Source organism: Carica papaya, chromosome 8 (assembly GCF_054855325.1).
Source record: "Carica papaya isolate Zhongbai chromosome 8, ASM5485532v1, whole genome shotgun sequence".
NCBI classification, from domain to species: Eukaryota; Viridiplantae; Streptophyta; class Magnoliopsida; order Brassicales; family Caricaceae; genus Carica; species Carica papaya.
The window spans coordinates 26,038,516-26,056,497 of NC_142316.1; the positions used below are offsets into that span (position 1 = coordinate 26,038,516).

Below are 17,982 nucleotides of genomic sequence, written 5' to 3' on the forward strand. Positions count from 1 at the left end.
TAAAATAATTTTCATTCTTTTTTGTTTAATTCTTAAAATGAAATCTTCTTATATAGCTTTAAGGAGGTTACAAAAATAGTAAAGAAACAAAAATAAGTAAATCTTAAAAATAATATATTAATTAACATACTCTCATATTTTTAGTAAATTAATTAAAAGCATTAATCTATTTTTAATTAATTAAAAATAAATTATGATAAAAATAAAAATAAAATTAATAATAATAATAATAATAGAAGATCACCCTTGATCATAAACAAATTTATGAAGAGCAAGAAAAACTTTTTGGAACTAAGAGAGAGAGAGAGAGAGAGAGAGAACTAGTGATTGGAAATTAGAAAAATAAATATTCGAGACACCTTATTAATGAGGGGTTTATATATTTATGTAGAGAGAGAAAGAAAACTTTTCATATTTACAAATCAAATCCCAACATTATAACATTTATAAATGAGACTCCAACAAATCACAGTAATTACAGTTACATAATAACTTTAACAAAATTTAATAATTATTCTAATAGAATTAGAAAAGAGAATACAATTAGAGTATGTTTAAACTAACTATTAGAATGAGTTGATAAATGATTTGAATCACAAATTTTTTTATGAATTGCATGATAATCGATATACCAAACATAACTCATAAGTATATTTTACATATCCGGTAATTGAGATAGAAAAATTTCATCTTTATCAACTCTAATTAATTCTTGTCGATAATTATCACTTAATTAATAATTTTATTTAAATTTAATTATTTTTCTAAAAATTAACATTTTTAGTATTAATTAATTATCATAAAGTTGGAATAAAAAATACCAAAAATAAATAAATCATTTGACACACGATAAAAATTATATACTTTATACACAAAAAGATCAAATTAAATTGTTTACTTATTAAATAAAACTTCCAACACCCAAGGGAAAAAAATTAACCAACAGAAAATAATGTAAATAAGTTAGATATATGTAATCCATATATGGCACTAACGCAATTTAATTGACCCAATTAAGAAAACAAAACAGACACATCTATGTATAGTGACACGAAACTCTCTCTCTCTCTCTCCATATATATATATATATTATATGTATAATAGCGTATATGGAGAAAAATTATATAAAAAAAAACTTGAGGTTAATTCATATAAATAATTTGATTTATTTCAATATGTGAATTTGAGGATTCCAATTCTTCCAATCTAAACAATTAAATTATTATCATGATATATATCTATTCTGAAAGATATATAATATACAGTCATAGTAATATTGTAATTGAAAAAGAAAATTATTATTGTAAGAGATGCAGTAAATTAAGTTCATAGGTAGATGAGGGGCGAATATACCTATTTACATTGTGTATATACTGTACCAAAGAAGAAATGAATAGTACCTAATATATATAAATATATACAGTAGAATATAAATGATAAAATAATGATAATATTATATAATAATAGAAGATGAAAAAGGGCACTATCTCATCATGGGTGAGTTAGAAAAGGGTATTTATGTATGAGGGGAGAAATGGAGGTAGTCATAGCTAACAGCGATGAAGGAGGAGGAAGAGACATAAATTGATTATATGAACATGATGAAGATGAAGACGGAGATGGAGATGGAGATGAAAAGCGGATTATGTTTGGTTTGGGAGGACATAACGGTGGTGCTACCGGTTGCAGGGAAAAACCGTGCCTCCTCCTCAAGAAGGTTGCTTAGTGGACTCAGTGGTTTTGCAGAAGCGGGTCGGATCATGGCCGTCATGGGTACTTCTGGATCCGGAAAATCCACCTTCCTCGACTCCTTGTCTGGTTAGCTTAATTATCTACCTCAATCTATATATGTATATATTCTCTCCTTCTCCTATCCATGCATCTATACAATATTATATATACATATATTTGTAGTTGCACCTTTTTCCAGCCTTCTTGATCTCTTCTTGATCATCTTTTCAATTTTGACTGGTGTTATGCTAATTCTTCTTTGTCAAAAAAGATGATGACGCGTTAAACTTTTGTTACATATATATATATATATACCTATCTGTATTAACAGATCCATTCTGAATCAAGAGAGATCTTGAGATATATTTATGATATCTCCCCATATATATTTATGATAATTAATAGAATATATAATTACGTACGACCTTGTTAATTAAATTTAGAAACAAAAGGAACCACACTAAACATCTGAATAGAATTGATATAACTCACTCATACAATATGTATACATATATATAAATGTATATGTGGTTATAATATATAAGAAACTCAGAGAGAACAGATAAGAGAGAGAGAGAGAGAGCAAGTGATAGGCTGAGGTTTGTCACTTCTGGTCCTGCAGGAATCTCGCTCAGCTGGCTATGGCTCTGACACAGTTTCCATGGCTCTCTCTCTTCTTTTTTTTTTTTCTGGTGAATTTTTCTGGTGTGGATGAAGTAATTCTGAGCTGATAGTTGAAGTTTTAATGAAGAAAATGTGTGCGTTTAATGCGCCAGTTTCCTTCAGTCATTTTCTTGCATCATGAGGACTTACCCAGTATGCCTCTTGCAAAATTATATATATGTATATATTCTCTGAAGTAAACTTATACAACACGAGTGAATGCATGGCTTACTCTTATTTCTTCAGTTTATACATAATGGTCATTATAAGAACATACCCATGTATAGTTTTATTGGATATGTAAGAATTTGTTCTCAAATCATTTGGTAAGATTTTTTAATTGATATCTTGTTCGATTTACAAAGTTTCAATTTCAAAATGTGATTGTTCTTCAACATGATCAACGCTAATCTTACAAAAATTATTAGATATTTTAAGAAAATAATAAATAGATTTTTATTTTAATATAAAAATTTATAAGTTAGAATATAACTATACTTTTCATATATTGTTATTAGTAAATTGTGTTATTATTAACATATAAATATATATATGTATATAATTAATTAAATACTTATATTTAACAAGTTAAGAATATAAAATATTCCAATGAACAGAGAAGTGATTTATGTATATATGTACATAAGGCAGGGTGGGTAGAGTTTGGTGAGGGTAGCTTTAATGGAAGGTAATGTAAGGTTTACCCTTTCTCTCCTCTCCCATTTTCATTTCTATATATTTTGCATATACAGAAAGTAGAAACTCAAAAGTCAAGGTAACATCTTTTTTTATATATATTTTTTTAATTTTTTGGAATGAATAAAAATAGGAAAAACTGAGGATGATTCTCTTCTTAAGAAAAAAATGAACGGCAGATACGAACTTAGAGTGCTAAAAATATGTAAATTATAATTAATTTTTTATTCCGTAATTATTTAAAATTGAATAAAAATGGAATAATTTTAAAGTTGGAGTAAAAAAACCATTTCAATTGCATGCATGAAAAGATCCAATCAAGCTTTTTCATGTGCTTGGTGCAGGGAGGCTTTCTCCTGCTGTCACAATGACCGGAAATATTCTTATCAATGGCAAGAAAAGAGCCAAAGATTGTAAAGATATTGTGAGTCTCAGCTCCATCCTGTATACACACACACACACACACACACACACACACACATATATAGATATATATACACATACACAGAAACACAAATAGAAGCTCAGCATTCACCAATCTCCATTGATGTATTCAGTCTTACGTGACGCAAGAGGATATCTTCTTGGGAACTTTGACAGTCAGAGAAACCATCACTTACTCAGCTCGTCTGAGACTTCCTTCCACAATGAGCAGACAAGAGATAAACCAGGTGGTTGATGACACGATTATGCAGATGGGTCTCCATGATTGTGCCGATAGCAAGATTGGGAATTGGCATTTGAGAGGTCTGAGTGGGGGAGAGAAGAAGAGACTCAGCATCAGTCTCGAGATTGTAACTCACCCTCAAGTTTTGTTTCTCGATGAACCCACTACTGGACTCGACAGTGCCGCCGCCTTCTTCGTTGTTGAAGCTCTGAGAAACATCGCACATGATGGTAGGATTGTCGTCTGCACCATTCACCAACCTAGCAGTGATGTCTTCAACCTGTTCGACGATTTGCTTCTGATTTCAAGTGGAGAAACTGTCTACTTTGGAGAAGCCAAATCTGCTGTTAAGGTTTGTTTTGGTTAATTTTGTTTGAAAGTAATTGGAGGAATTTGTACTGATTAATATTGTTGGGGATTTAAATAGTTCTTTGCTGATGCTGGGTTTCCTTGTCCGAGAAAAAGAAATCCTTCTGATCATTTCCTTCGGTGCATTAGTCTTGATTTTGACATCATAAGGGAAGCTTTGATTCGGTGTCAGAGAAATTTGGTAAGCACTCGTTACATATGAAAATTTTTTCAATGGTATGATTTTGAGAGTTTGAAATTAATAAAATTTTACCGTTTGTTTTTGGCTATAGGGAATTGAAACATTCTCAGATTCTCTTATGCATCTGAAAACTGCAGAGATTAGAGCAGCACTCATTGAGAAATTCAAGAATTCTAATTATTGTAGCTTGACAAGAAGAAAGATTCATCATATCACTCTCTCTGTATGATTCATTAATCAACTTCAACAAATTGACCCTTTTGAGTGTTAGCTAGATTTTCTTCTGGGATCTTCTAAGTAGATACCCTGAGGTCTTATAATAAAATCTTTGTCTGGGTTTTTCATGTAATTTACAACAAGATGCCGATACATAATTACAGGTCGGGCTTTGCAGCATTGAATCAACTAGGCGGCCCAATGCAAGTTGGTGGGAGCAGCTTAACACATTGACACTCAGGTCTTTCCTAAACATGTATAGAGATATTGGATACTATTGGCTGAGAATCATATTCTATGTCCTTGTAGCAGTCAGTGTAGGTGTCCTCTATCTAGATATCGGGCATGAAGGACGTTCCATTTTGGCTAGAGGGAAGTGTGTTGGTTTTGTATATGGTTTCATGATTTGTTTGTCCGTTGGAGGGTTGCCCTTTTTCATTGAAGAAATGAAGGTAATCATCAAATTCTCAAGAACAAGTATTAGTTTGAGTTCAAATTACAGGAGTGGAGTAAAATTGCTGTCATTTTTCTGATGCATATTGATCAGGTGTTCAAAAGGGAAAGGATTGGTGGGCATTATGGAGATTTTGTGTTTGTGCTGTCTAATTTCTTGTCATCATTCCCATTCTTGGTGGTGATATCCGTGTTGTCCGGAACAATTATATATTACATGGTGAAGTTTCATCCAGGATTCTCAAACTACGGATTTTTCTGTATCAATCTCTTCTGCTGCATTTCGGTTATAGAGGCTTGCATGATGGTTGTTGCCTCACTGGTACCAAATTTGTTGATGGGTATAGGAATTGGAACCGGTATAGTAGTAAGTACAAAAGCCTTCTTTTTGTGTAAATTAAGTTTATGTTTGGAATAAGTATAAAAATTTTGTGAAATTCATTGATAAATACACATTTATTTTAAAGAAATACACATGAAATTGAAACAATGTATGCCAAATTCCATTAGAAGTGTGGATCTGCAAATTAATTCCAGACAATTTCTGAATTTGTTCCAAGAGAAGCCTAAGCAAATCGTGTTGATATAGATCTTCATCTGCTTATAGTAGTAACTGCATATGCAGGTACTGATGATGATGGCATCTGAAATCAGCAGACCTTTACATGACATTCCAAAGATCTTCTGGCGCTACCCAATGTCCTATATCAGTTTTGCATCATGGGCAGTGCAGGTACATATATATTTATATATGAACACATGCATATATACTATATAAAATCCCTGATATTTAGGAATCAATCTATATGGAACATTGAATATGAATGTTTGGTATATTGAATATATATGTGAAGGGTCAGCTCAAAAACGACATGATAGGGCAGGAATTTGATCCACTGCTGCCAGGAGACCGGGAACGGAACGGAGAGATCCTACTGCAGACAGTGTTCGGGGTACCCCTGGATCATTCAAAATGGACGGACTTGGGTGCCCTTGTTCTGCTCTCATTTTCTTACAGGATACTCTTCTACATAGTGCTCCGATACACGAAGCCGGCCTCTTCATTGTTTCATGGTCTGTTTTCGAGAAGAACTCATCCCCACCAGTCTGCAGCAGGTGGTAGGACACCATCCCTGCGGAGGGACAGTTTTATCTCCTCCAAAAGACATAAGCCATTGTACCCTTTGTCTTCTTTGGAGGGTGCAGCTTCTCCACCTCTGCAACCTTGATTACCTCTGCAATCTTGTTTATTTATATTATCAAACACTAATTTCATACTCATGTATCACAAGGTAGAGAAAAAGTTTTATACAAGCAGCATTGAAATTGTGTTTGAAGATTAGATAAAAAAGTGAAAGTTATATTCCAGTGGAAATGGAGGAACATATCTTTCCTTCACTAAAATGAAGGCTCAATTTGTGTTTGAAGATTAAATGGAAAAAACTATCAATTTTTAGCTTTGATAATTTATTTTTTAAATAAAAATTCATATATTTAAATAATTAAATAATATGTAGACATTAATATAACACAATTAATATTTTAGTTAGAACATATATAAAATATATAATTCGATTTGAACTCACATTTTTATAAAAAATAATAAAAATACCAATCATGAAATTATTAATTTGGTAGTATACTTAAATTGCATCAAAATCTGAAAACTGAAACCTTTGAAAATTTTCAAAGAACAAAAGCAAATATACTATCAATTAATAGAAAAAGGATATGAAAATAAATATATAAAAAAATTCAATAACAGATAATATGAAATATTTATTTCTCAAAAAGATATAATTAGGAAATGTGTCAGGAAAAAATAACACAAAGTAAAACAAAGTTGATAAATAAAAAGGGAAATGTTAGGTTGAGTGGGTGAAGCTAGGCTAATGGGAATGTGGGTAGTTGTCCATATCACACAGCTTGGCAGGCCAGACCTAGGCTGGGATATTAAATTCTCACCCCCACAACACTACAACCTTCCTTTGCTTTCGTTTATTTCTCTTCCAATTAATAACTGCGGTGAATTAGGAACTACAACAGGGCGTGTACGAGTACGAGATATATATATATATATATCTATATATCTATATATATATTGCTGTATCTTCGTCCATTACCATTACCCCACTATTTCTTTTTGTTACCAATTCATACTATCTTCACAGCGGATAAAGAAATTCCTGATTTCCCTTATAATATATATGATTGATGAACATGACATATATATATATACACACATATGATTGATGATGGTAGGAGTTAGTTGTCGATGAAGTTAACAGGCAAAGAAAATGGCATTGCAGGGAATGATTCAGAAAGAAGAAGAAGATGATGGGTTGATGAAGTCATCTGTAGAAGGAGGCAACAGAGAACCAGACACCTGTATGGCTTGAGAAGATGTTATGCTTGTTTGTAGTAAACTGTTAATCTTTTATAACAATTTTTAATAGTAATCATTTAGGACTCTACAATGGTCAAATAATTAAACAATATTAAATGACCTTAGTAGTCAAAACTATTATTATTTTTTATGCGGAACCCAAATCAATAATATAATAAAAAAATTAACTCATATAAATTTAGCACCAAAAACTTAATCACTAAATAAAAATTCATCTTACTTAACCCACAATCAACTTATTGATTGGAACAAAAGTAATAAAGATAAATAAATTAATAAAAATATTGTAAAAATATTTTGATAAGTTAAAATAAGTTCAATAAAATAGATAGATAAAAACGCCACAAATTGCTTTGATAAGTAGATATCAATTGCTCATTCAATAAGAAAGTTGAAAACACCTCACAAATTGACAAACTAAAAACTTTATAATTTTATTATTCTTAAAACCTGATTGATTACAATTAAGAATTTAATGCCTATTTATAAAACAGTCATGTGAAATTTAAGAAAATAAATTTTTTAAATTAATTATAATAAATTATATAGAAAATCAAATCAAAAGTAGAATATGTTATCCTTTTGTGGAAACCTTTTAATTGGTGAAAATCTCTCCTTATTTGATGAGAATCGTGAGTTTTAAAAAGATTCATTTCCAATTTTATTGTGATGTGGATGCCCATGGAAAAATTCTTGAACTAAATATGATATGGATTTAAAATTTGAGAAGATCTCTTGAAGATCTTTTAATTTAAAGAAGATTTTGAAGATCTCTTAATTTAAAGAAGATCTCTTGATTTCTTAGGAAAACGAATCCATTTATGATCTTGTGATAAATGTTGTTAATATTGGTTTCATTATATATAAAGATATGATTTTAGTTAGAAAACTTTAAAATATATGATTTTGCTTATTTCTTAATGGATTCTTGAAATTCTTTGATCTTGATTTCTTTTGTACCATTTGAAAAAGATATCGAGAAGAAGAAAACTTTCTTCATTGAGAGAAAAATCTCTCTTGAGTGAGAAAAATCTCTCATCAGTGGGGTAGATTTTTTCATATGTTACTTTCAAATTTTCTTAAAATTTTGGACTCTTTATTGGCTTATTCTTTCCTTGGGTTGGTTGGTTGCTTGAATAGTCTAAGTCATCCACGCTCACATCATCCCCTCTTTTCTCGAAAATGATTCGTTCTCGAATAAAAAACTTCTCATGTATGGATATTTCCAATTATGTTTGTAACGGCCCCGAAAATTTAGAATGAAATATGTATATTAAAAATATCAAATGCGGAAGCGTAATAAAATTTTTGATTAACATCCCTTACACAAAAACCAAAAACGTGCTCACAATATAAAAGAACAAACTAACTAAAAGAGATACTCGAAAATAAGAACTATAAATATAACTACGGAGTCTTTAGGCGTCCCTTTCGCCGTCTTCCTGCGGAACGGGCTCGGGAACAATGTCTTCCTGATCTGAAATAGTTAAATAAGGAATGAGCTATACCAGCCCAGTAAAGACATTACACTATCTCACTGCCACGGAGGTAAAGGTGGGTAGAAAACACAAAAAAGACCAATGGACCATAATTTATAATAAACTTGTTTATCAATAATAAAATCCTTTGCTGTCCACTTACCTCGGTGAAATCCATAAAACAACATATGAAAGCAATAACATTATCACCATCATGAAATCATATGAACTGTATAACATAATACTTACCACGCCTTTGTATTTCAATCATTAAACAACACATTGTCCTCATTTACCAGCCTACTAGTATCCATGAGGATCCATAGGGGTCCGGCTACCCGTGAACCCTTAACATTTATAACATGATTCCAGAGCCGTCCCCATACCCCATCCGGTATGGGCACCAAAACCATGAACCTCAATACCCCGTCCGGTATGAGGGTGAAACGGGCCGTCCCCATACCCCGTCCGGTATGGGCGCCAAAACACATAAGGTCTCTATACCCCGTCCGGTATGAGAGACCACGTTCCCGGTAGGGTTCCCTACGGACCCAGTCCGTCCACCATCTCCAAGGATATCTAGTCAGGCTGTCCACATTATCCACTTATCAATTCACATAACCTTTTTACCCTTTTTCTTAGTTTCAATCATCCAAACACACACAACATGTAAACCAGTAATGGACACCAAACAAGACAACACAGTATCGGGTTAAGCATAATACCAACCATAATAAAAAAACTATGATTCATGCATACGAGACCATAATATAATTACATCAAACATCATGCTGCATTTAATACTGAAAATTAAATTAAACAATAACAGACCAACCCAGTATCAGACTTGGGCTCCATTGGCAACCTTAATCTATTATACATCTATAAAGTTACACAGTACAGTTTAATTATTTATTTAGCTTTAATACCGTGATAGGAAATAGGGTGAATGGTCCTTACCTGTTTCGGGGTCTGAATTCGACTCTACAGTGCACCTACAGGCTGTCCCTAATTTTTCCTGAATTTTTTCTGGAAAACTGAAACGCACTACTGTTACCTGCACGTGTCCCAAAACAACATAATCCCGGGCCGCCAGTAAGTTTAAGTTTCAGTTTTTCGTGATTTTTTCACCCACCGAGGGCCCTAGGGTTGTTTTATCGCAGGGACCGATGCAAGCGTGGCCGAATTCGGCTGAAAACGGCCAAAAATGGCCAACCCGAGGCGAATCGCCGCCGCTTGGCCGGAGCACGGCGGAGCTGCCGTGCCGGAATTGCGATATTGGCCGAAAGGGGCCCTACGTCTAATTTGAAATTTTTTGGGACATGTGCAGGTACCAGTAGTGCGTTTCAGTTTTCCGAAAAAAATTCAGAGAAAATTAGGGACCGCTTGTAGGCGCACTGTCGAGTCGAATTCAGACCCCGAAACAAGTAATGACCCCTCACCCTATTTTCTATCACGGTATTAAAGTTCAATAAATAATAAAACGGTATTTCATGAATCAATAGATGTGTGAAATTGTTTAAGGTCGCTAATGGAGCCCGAGTCTGGTGTATTTGTCGGTCAGTTGTTGTTTGTTCTAATTTACAGTTTTAAATGCAGTATGATGTCTGATGTTTTCATTTCATAGTTTCGTGTGCATATATCACTGTTTTATTGATTATGGATTGAATGACTGAGAACCCGATGTTGTGTGTTGTCTTGTTTGGCATAAACTACTGGTTTGCATGTTTGTGTGTGATTTGATGATGGTGACTGAGGAAAAAAGGAATAAAAGGTTACGTGAATTGATAAGTGGATAATGTGGACAGCCTGACTAGATATCCTGGGAGATGGTGGACGGACCAGGTCCGTAGGGAACCCTACTGGGAACGTGGTCTCTCATACCGGACGGGGTTTGGAGACCTTATATGTTTTGGCGCCCATACCGGACGGGGTATGGGGACGGCCCGTTTTACCCTCATACCAGACGGGGTATTGAGGTTCATGGTTTTGGTGCCCATACCGGACGGGGTATGAGGACGGCTCTGGAATCAGGTTATAAATGTTAAGGGTTCACGGGTAGCGGGATCCCTATGGATCCCCATAGATACTAGTAGGCTGGTAAATGAGGAAAATGTGTTGTTTAATGATTGAAATGCAAAGGTGTGGTAAGTATTATGTTATACAGTTCATATGATTTCATGATTGTGATAATATTATTGCTTTCATATATTGTTTTATGGATCTCACCGAGGTAAGTGGACAGTAAAGGATTTTATTATTGATAAACAAGTTTATTATAAATTATGCTCCATTGGTCTTTTTTGTGTTTTCTACCCATCTTTACCTCCGTGGCGGTGAGATAGTGTGATGTCTTTACTGGGCTGGTGTAGCTCATTCCTTATTTAACCATTTCAGATCAGGAAGACATTGTTCCCGAGCCCGTTCCGCAGGAAGATGGCGAAGGGGACGCCTAAAGACTCCGTAGTTATATTTATAGTTCTTATTTTCGAGTATCTCTTTTAGTTAGTTTGTTCTTTTATATTTTGAGCACGTTTTTGGTTTTTGTGTAAGGGATGTTAATCAAAATTTTTATTACGCTTTCGCATTTGATATTTTTAATATACACATATTTCATTCTAAATTTCCAGGGCCGTTACAGTTGGCATCAGAGCCGCGTTCCCCGGACCCATCCCTTACACAATAATGCTTAGAGAAATATTCACCGATAAACCGTTACTCAACCATTTCTTGTGAAATGCAGGTGCAGAGAAATGAGGAGAGGAAGACCCCCATTAAACCGAGCGGCCCGGGATAATTCACTTCGGGAGGATGTATACAGGCTATTTGAGATGATGGAAGGATTCATAGCTGCCCAGCAAGGGCGAGAGGAGAGAAGGGAGTTACCCAACTCTCCTCCACTACCGCAGGTTTAGCCTCCGCTACAGCAGGCTGATCCCGAGCCACCTCGGCATGAGCCTGCTCCTCTACAGTACCACCCGGCACCACTACCGCAGTACAACCCAGTGCCCCAATCACAGTACTACACGGCACCGCCACAGCACAACCTAGTGCCCCTAGCGTATCAGTAGGTGCCACCACAAGACCCCCCAGTCTATCCCCAGTCGGGTCCAGTCCCTCCTTCACGGAACTCCGCTCATTCCTTGATCGACCCCAGCTACATAGAGAGGTACAGGAGACTGAACCCCTCCACCTTTGCAGGGGGATCCTCTTTTGAAGAGGCCTAGTACTGGCTGGCGGAGACTGAGAGAGCTTTTAGGATCTTGGGAGTAGTTCCTGAGTAGAAAGCTGCCCTTGCTTCCTTCATACTGGTAGGGGAAGCAGGACGTTGGTGGGAGCTCAAGCAGGCCACCCTGCTTACACCAGTCACTTGGGAGCAGTTCCTAGCGGCCTTCCATGCGGAATATCTCCCTGAGCACATACGACACCTAAAGAAAACGGAGTTTGTTCAACTAGTTCAGGGAAACATGACAGTATCTGAATATGCTAGTAAATTCCTAGAGTTGGGCCGATACTCCCCGGAGACATTGATGGATGAGGGCTGGAAGGCCAGGAGATTCCAGTCGGGTCTCCGCTCAGAGATCAAGCAACACTTGGTAGTACTGGAGCTCAAGACATATTCAGCTGTCCTAGCAAAGGCACAGATCGTGGAAAGAAGCTTCAGCACCCGTCCTCAGCCAGGAGGGAGTTCCCGACCCTCAGCTCCGTTCCGCAGGCCAGCACCTACTGCGCCTGCCCAACCAAACAAGAGGCTCAGACCAGTTATCCAGGCCCCTCCTCAGGCTCCAGGGGCAGCACGTGAGAAGATCTGTCAACACTGCGGTAGAGATCACGGGGACCGACCCTGCTACTGCCTTAACAACACTTATCGCATTTGTGACAGTGCCCAGCATTATGCCAGAGAATGTCCGAGGAACCAGAATCAAGGGAGGCCTCCTATCCAGGGCAGGGCTTACAACCTTACCCAGCAGGATGCCGACGCCGACCCGGATGTGGTACAGGGTATGTATACTATCTGTGACCATATTGCTCATGTTTTATTTGACACTGGTGCATCGCACTCTTTTGTTTCACATGTTTTTGCTTCTAAAATTAATGTATCACCTGATAAACTTGAATCACTGTTGTTTGTGTCTACTACTGGGGGTCAAACACTACTAGGGGAAGCTATCTATAGGGCTTGTGCCGTGGAGATAGCAAATAGGAAACTGAGTGTAGACCTGATAGGGTTAGACACGGGGGATTTTGATGTAATCTTAGGAATGGATTGGCTAGCGGCGTATCACGCCACCATAAATTGCTTCAACAAGAAAGTTGTATTTAATCCTTCAAACGAAGAGCCATTTACAAATTAATAAAATTATTCAGTATGTATTCCTTGATGACAAGTTTTCTTAACTTCTAGTGCCTTAATCTTGTTGTTTTATCTGACTAGGCAAGCCCAAAAAGGAAATTTGTATTCAAGAGATTCCTGTAGTCCGAGACTTCCCAGATGTGTTTCTGGACGAACTGCCTGGTCTGCCAGTGGACAGAGAAGTCGAGTTCACTATAGACCTACAGCCAGGTACCCAGTCCATTTCGGTTGCTCCTTACCGCATGAGACGCATTGAGATGGAAGAGCTGAGGAAACAGATCACTGAATTGTAAGATAGTGGTTTTATTAGACACACTGTGTCCCCTTGGGGTGCCGGAGTCACTTTTGCAAGGAAGGGAGATGGAACGTTGAGACTGTGCATTGATTACAGAGGATTGAACAAGGTCACGATCAAAAACAAGTATCCCCTTCTCCGGATTGATGACCTCTTTGATCAGCTGCAGGGTGCACAAGTCTTCTCTAAAATAGACCTACGATCAGGTTACCACCAGGTGAAGATAAGAACAGAAGACATCCCCAAGACGGCCTTCCGAATCAGGTACGGACACTATGAGTTCCTGGTCATGCCATTCAGGCTAACCAATGCCCCGGCAATATTTATGAATCTGATGAACAGGGTCTTCAGAGAGTTCTTGGATCAATTTGTCATCGTGTTCATCGATGATATCTTAGTCTACTCAAAAAGCAGAGAAGAACATGCTCACCATCTGGCCTAAGTTTTGCAGGTCCTTAGAAACAAGAGGTTATATGCGAAGTTGAGTAAGTGTGGATTCTGGCTTGAGCAGACTGCCTTCCTAGGACACATCATATCGAAGGAAGGGGTATCAGTGAATCCTGAAAAGGTTGAAGCAGTACTTGGTTGGGAGAAGCTGACATCAGTTAAGGAAATCCGTAGCTTCCTGGGAATGGCAGGTTATTACCGCAGGTTCGTTGAAGGATTCTCCAGTCTAGCAGCCCCTCTAACCTGACTCACAAAGAAGAATGTCAAGTTTGAGTGGAATGAAGACTACGAAAGAAGTTTTTTAGAATTAAAGGAGCGGCTGACCACTGCACCCGTGCTAGCCTTACCGAGTGGATCGGGAGGATATATAGTTTATAGTGATGCCTCCTATCTGGGCCTGAGTTGTATCCTGATGCAGCATGGAAAGGTCATACAGGTCCAGACAGTTAAAGAATCATGAGAAGAACTATCCCACCCATGACTTGGAACTTGCCGCAATCATTCATGCCTTGAAAACCTGGCGCCATTATTTGTACGGAGAGACCTTTCAAATCTATACCGATCACAAAAGTTTGAAATACATATTCACTCAGAAGGATCTCAACATGTGTCAGAGAAGGTGGATGGAACTCCTTAAGGACTATGATTGTGACATCTTATACCATCGGGGTAAGGGTAACGTGGTAGCAGATGCCCTCAGCAGGAAAAGTACAGGTATCTTAGCCCATTTGATGGTTTCAGAATGCAGACCAATTGGGGCCACACAACAGGTTTGACTTCATGATCTGAAGAAAGTCACATGTTTGGGCCGCCTGACAGTCCAACCCGAGTTAATTCAGAGAATAAGGGAAGCCCAGACAGTTGACCCCGCCCTGGTAGCCCGCAAGAAGGATGCAAAACAGGGAGGGAGCTCAGAATTCTGAATATCTGCCGATGGACTACTTCGTTTCCAAGACAGGGTGTGTGTCCCAGGTGACAGTGAGTTAAAAAGGGACATCATGACGGAGTCCCATAGCTCGAAGTTTGCCATGCATCCAGGAAGCACCAAAATGTACCAAAGCATGCGACCCCAGTTTTGGTGGCATGGGATGAAGAGAGACATAGCTGACTTTGTATCTAAATGTTTGGTATGTCAGCAGGTCAAGGCAGAGCATCAGCGCCCAGGTGGGTTACTTTAGCCTTTACCGATTCCGGAGTGGAAGTGGGAACATATCACCATGGACTTCGTATCGGGGCTACCCAAGGCACGTTTAGGACACGATGCCATATGGGTAATCGTTGACCGACTTACCAAGTCTTCCCACTTCTTAGCCATCAGGATGACCGATTCATTGGACAAGTTGGCAAGGATGTATATCCGAGAGATAGTCAGATTGCATGGGATTCCAGTGACAGTAGTGTCCGACAGGGATCCCAGGTTCACTTCTCGGTTTTGGAGTAGTTTCCAGCAAGCTATGGGAACAAAGCTATCTCTTAGTACTGCTTTCCATCCCCAGACTGATGGACAATCAGAGAGGACAATTCGTACGCTTGAGGATATGCTCCGAACTTGTGTCCTTGACTCCGGGGGCAATTGGGACGACCATCTGCCCCTGATAGAGTTTGCCTACAACAACAGCTACCAAGCTAGCATCGGCATGGCTCCATATGAGGCATTATATGGGCGCCCGTGCAGATCACCGATTTGCTGGGAGGAAGTGGGTAATAGAAGACTGTTCGGCCCGGAGTTAGTAGAGGAGACCACGTACAAGATAGTTAAAATCAAGAAAAACATTCAGACAGCTCAGAGTAGGCAGAAGAGTTATGCAGATACCCGGAGGAGAAACCTAGCGTTTGAGAAAGGTGACCGGGTGTTTCTTAAGGTCACTCCTTTCAAGGGAATTAGTAGGTTCGGCAGGAGGGGAAAATTAAATCTCTGGTATATTGGACCCTTTGAAATCTTAGACAGGATTGGTACTGCTGCCTACAGACTAGCATTGCCTCCAGAGCTCTGCAGAGTCCACAGCGTGTTCCACGTATCCATGCTACGTAAGTACAACCCGGACCCTTCTCATGTCTTGGCTCATGAACCGCTTCCACTCCAAGAGGACTTGTCTTATGAAGAAGTACCAGTCGGTATCACGGACCGAAAGAGTAAAATACTCTGCAATCGGGAAATACCATTTGTAAAGGTCGTGTGGCAGAACCACATGCCTAGGGAGGCTACTTGGGAGCTGGAATCAGAATTTAGAGCCCAGTATCCCCATTTGTTCGACCAAGAGTAAGAGGCAAATTTAGGGGACCAAATTTCTTTAAGGGGGGGAGAGTTGTAACACCCCAAGTGTGTTATTATTATTATTATTTTTTTCAATTTATTTTATTTATTTTATTTTGTAATTATTGGAATTTTATTTGATTTTTTATTTAATTTAATTTAATTTGATTTAATTTAATAAAAATAAAAATAATAATAATGATAAAATTGGGTAAAAATATTATTAGAATTTAATTGAAATTGATTTTGGGAAAAAGGGGTGAAAATTTGGATTATGGGGGTGTTTTTGAAAAGAAAATCGAAAACTGGGGGTCAAAATACAATTTAGAAAACTTGTGCCACGTCAGTAGCCCCGGCCAACCAGGACCCGCCGCGTGGCAAGAAAATGCTGACCAGGGGACGGGCCACGTGGGCGATCCGCGTGCGCGCGATCGGACGGCCCAAATCCGTTCTCGCGCGCACGGACAGCCCAGATCAAACGTGCGCACGGACGGTCCAGATTCACGCACACGGACGGCCCAGATTCAATCAGGCACGGACGACCCAGATTGCATCGCGATGGACGGCCCAGATTTAATCCCAATTAAATCGCGATCGAACGATCCATATTTAATCCTGATGGACGGTTGAGATTAAAAGGCAAATGGTATAAATAACCCCACCCACACCTGACCAAAGAAACCCTAGCCGCCAGTGCTCGCCGGAGAAGAAGAATCAGACGCCGGAGGAGCTGGCCGCCGCGACCCGCCGCCGCACCGGGGAAGTTTTTGACTGCCGATCGAGGTAAATTTTCTCCTCCCTGCTCGTTTTTCGATGCTGAGTCCACCTATGGCCAAACCAGAGCCAAACCACCGGCCAAACGGCCGAAAAACCTAGCCGGAACGCAGCGGCGCCGCCGCGTCCCTCCTCGATTTTTACCTCCTATGAGGCCCTTCCCGGCCTCCGTTTGATGCAAATTTTATACCACTGTGATCACCCTTCTTTTCTCTACAGGTTTATCGGAGCCAAACATCAAAACGAGACTCACGCCGGAGGAGCTGCCGCACCCGAGAGCACCGCCGCCAGTAAATTTCAGTTTTTCGTGATTTTTCGATCCACCGAGGGCCCTAGGGTTGTTCTATCGCAGGGACCGATACAAGCGTTGCCGAATTCGGCCAAAAACGATCGAAAACGGCAAACCCGAGGTGAATCGCCGCCGCTTGCAGCGGCGCCGTCGCCGGAGCACAACAGAGCCGCCATGCCGGAATTGCGATATTGACTGAAAGGGGCCCTAGGTCTAATTTGGGATTTTTTTGGGACACGTGCAGGTACCAGTAGTGCGTTTCAGTTTTCCAGGAAAAATTCAGAGAAAATTAGGGACAGCCTGTGGGTGCACTATAGAGTCGAATTCAGACCCCGAAACAGGTAAGGACCCCTCACCGTATTTTCTATCAAGGTATTAAAGCTAAATAAATAATTAAACTGTACTGTGTGACTTTATAGATGTATAATTGATTAAGGTTTCTAATGGAGCCCGAGTCTGATACTGGGTTGGTCTGTTATTGTTTGATTTAATTTAAGTATTAAATGCAGTATGATGTTTGATGTAATTATATTATGGTCTCGTATGCATGAATCATGGTTTCTTTTATTATGGTTGGTATTATGCTTAACTCGATACTGTGTTGTCTTGTTTGGTGTCCATTACTGGTTTACATATTGTGTGTGTTTGGATAATTGAAACCAAGAAAAAGAGCAAAAAGGTTATGTAAATTGATAAGTGGATAATGTG

At 38.4% G+C, this 17,982-nt stretch overlaps 1 protein-coding gene across 1 annotated transcript; it reads left to right on the forward strand.

The window, feature by feature from the left end:
- Positions 1–1,482: 1,482 nt before the first annotated feature.
- LOC110811259 (ABC transporter G family member 15-like) lies at positions 1,483–6,344 on the forward strand. Its single transcript, XM_022037689.2, has 9 exons — positions 1,483–1,818; positions 3,435–3,514; positions 3,648–4,109; positions 4,185–4,307; positions 4,399–4,530; positions 4,688–4,975; positions 5,071–5,343; positions 5,602–5,709; positions 5,831–6,344. The coding sequence occupies exons 1-9, from the start codon at positions 1,593–1,595 to the stop codon at positions 6,203–6,205; spliced, it is 2,067 nt and encodes a 688-aa protein (XP_021893381.1). The 5' UTR covers positions 1,483–1,592; the 3' UTR covers positions 6,206–6,344.
- Positions 6,345–17,982: the final 11,638 nt, after the last annotated feature.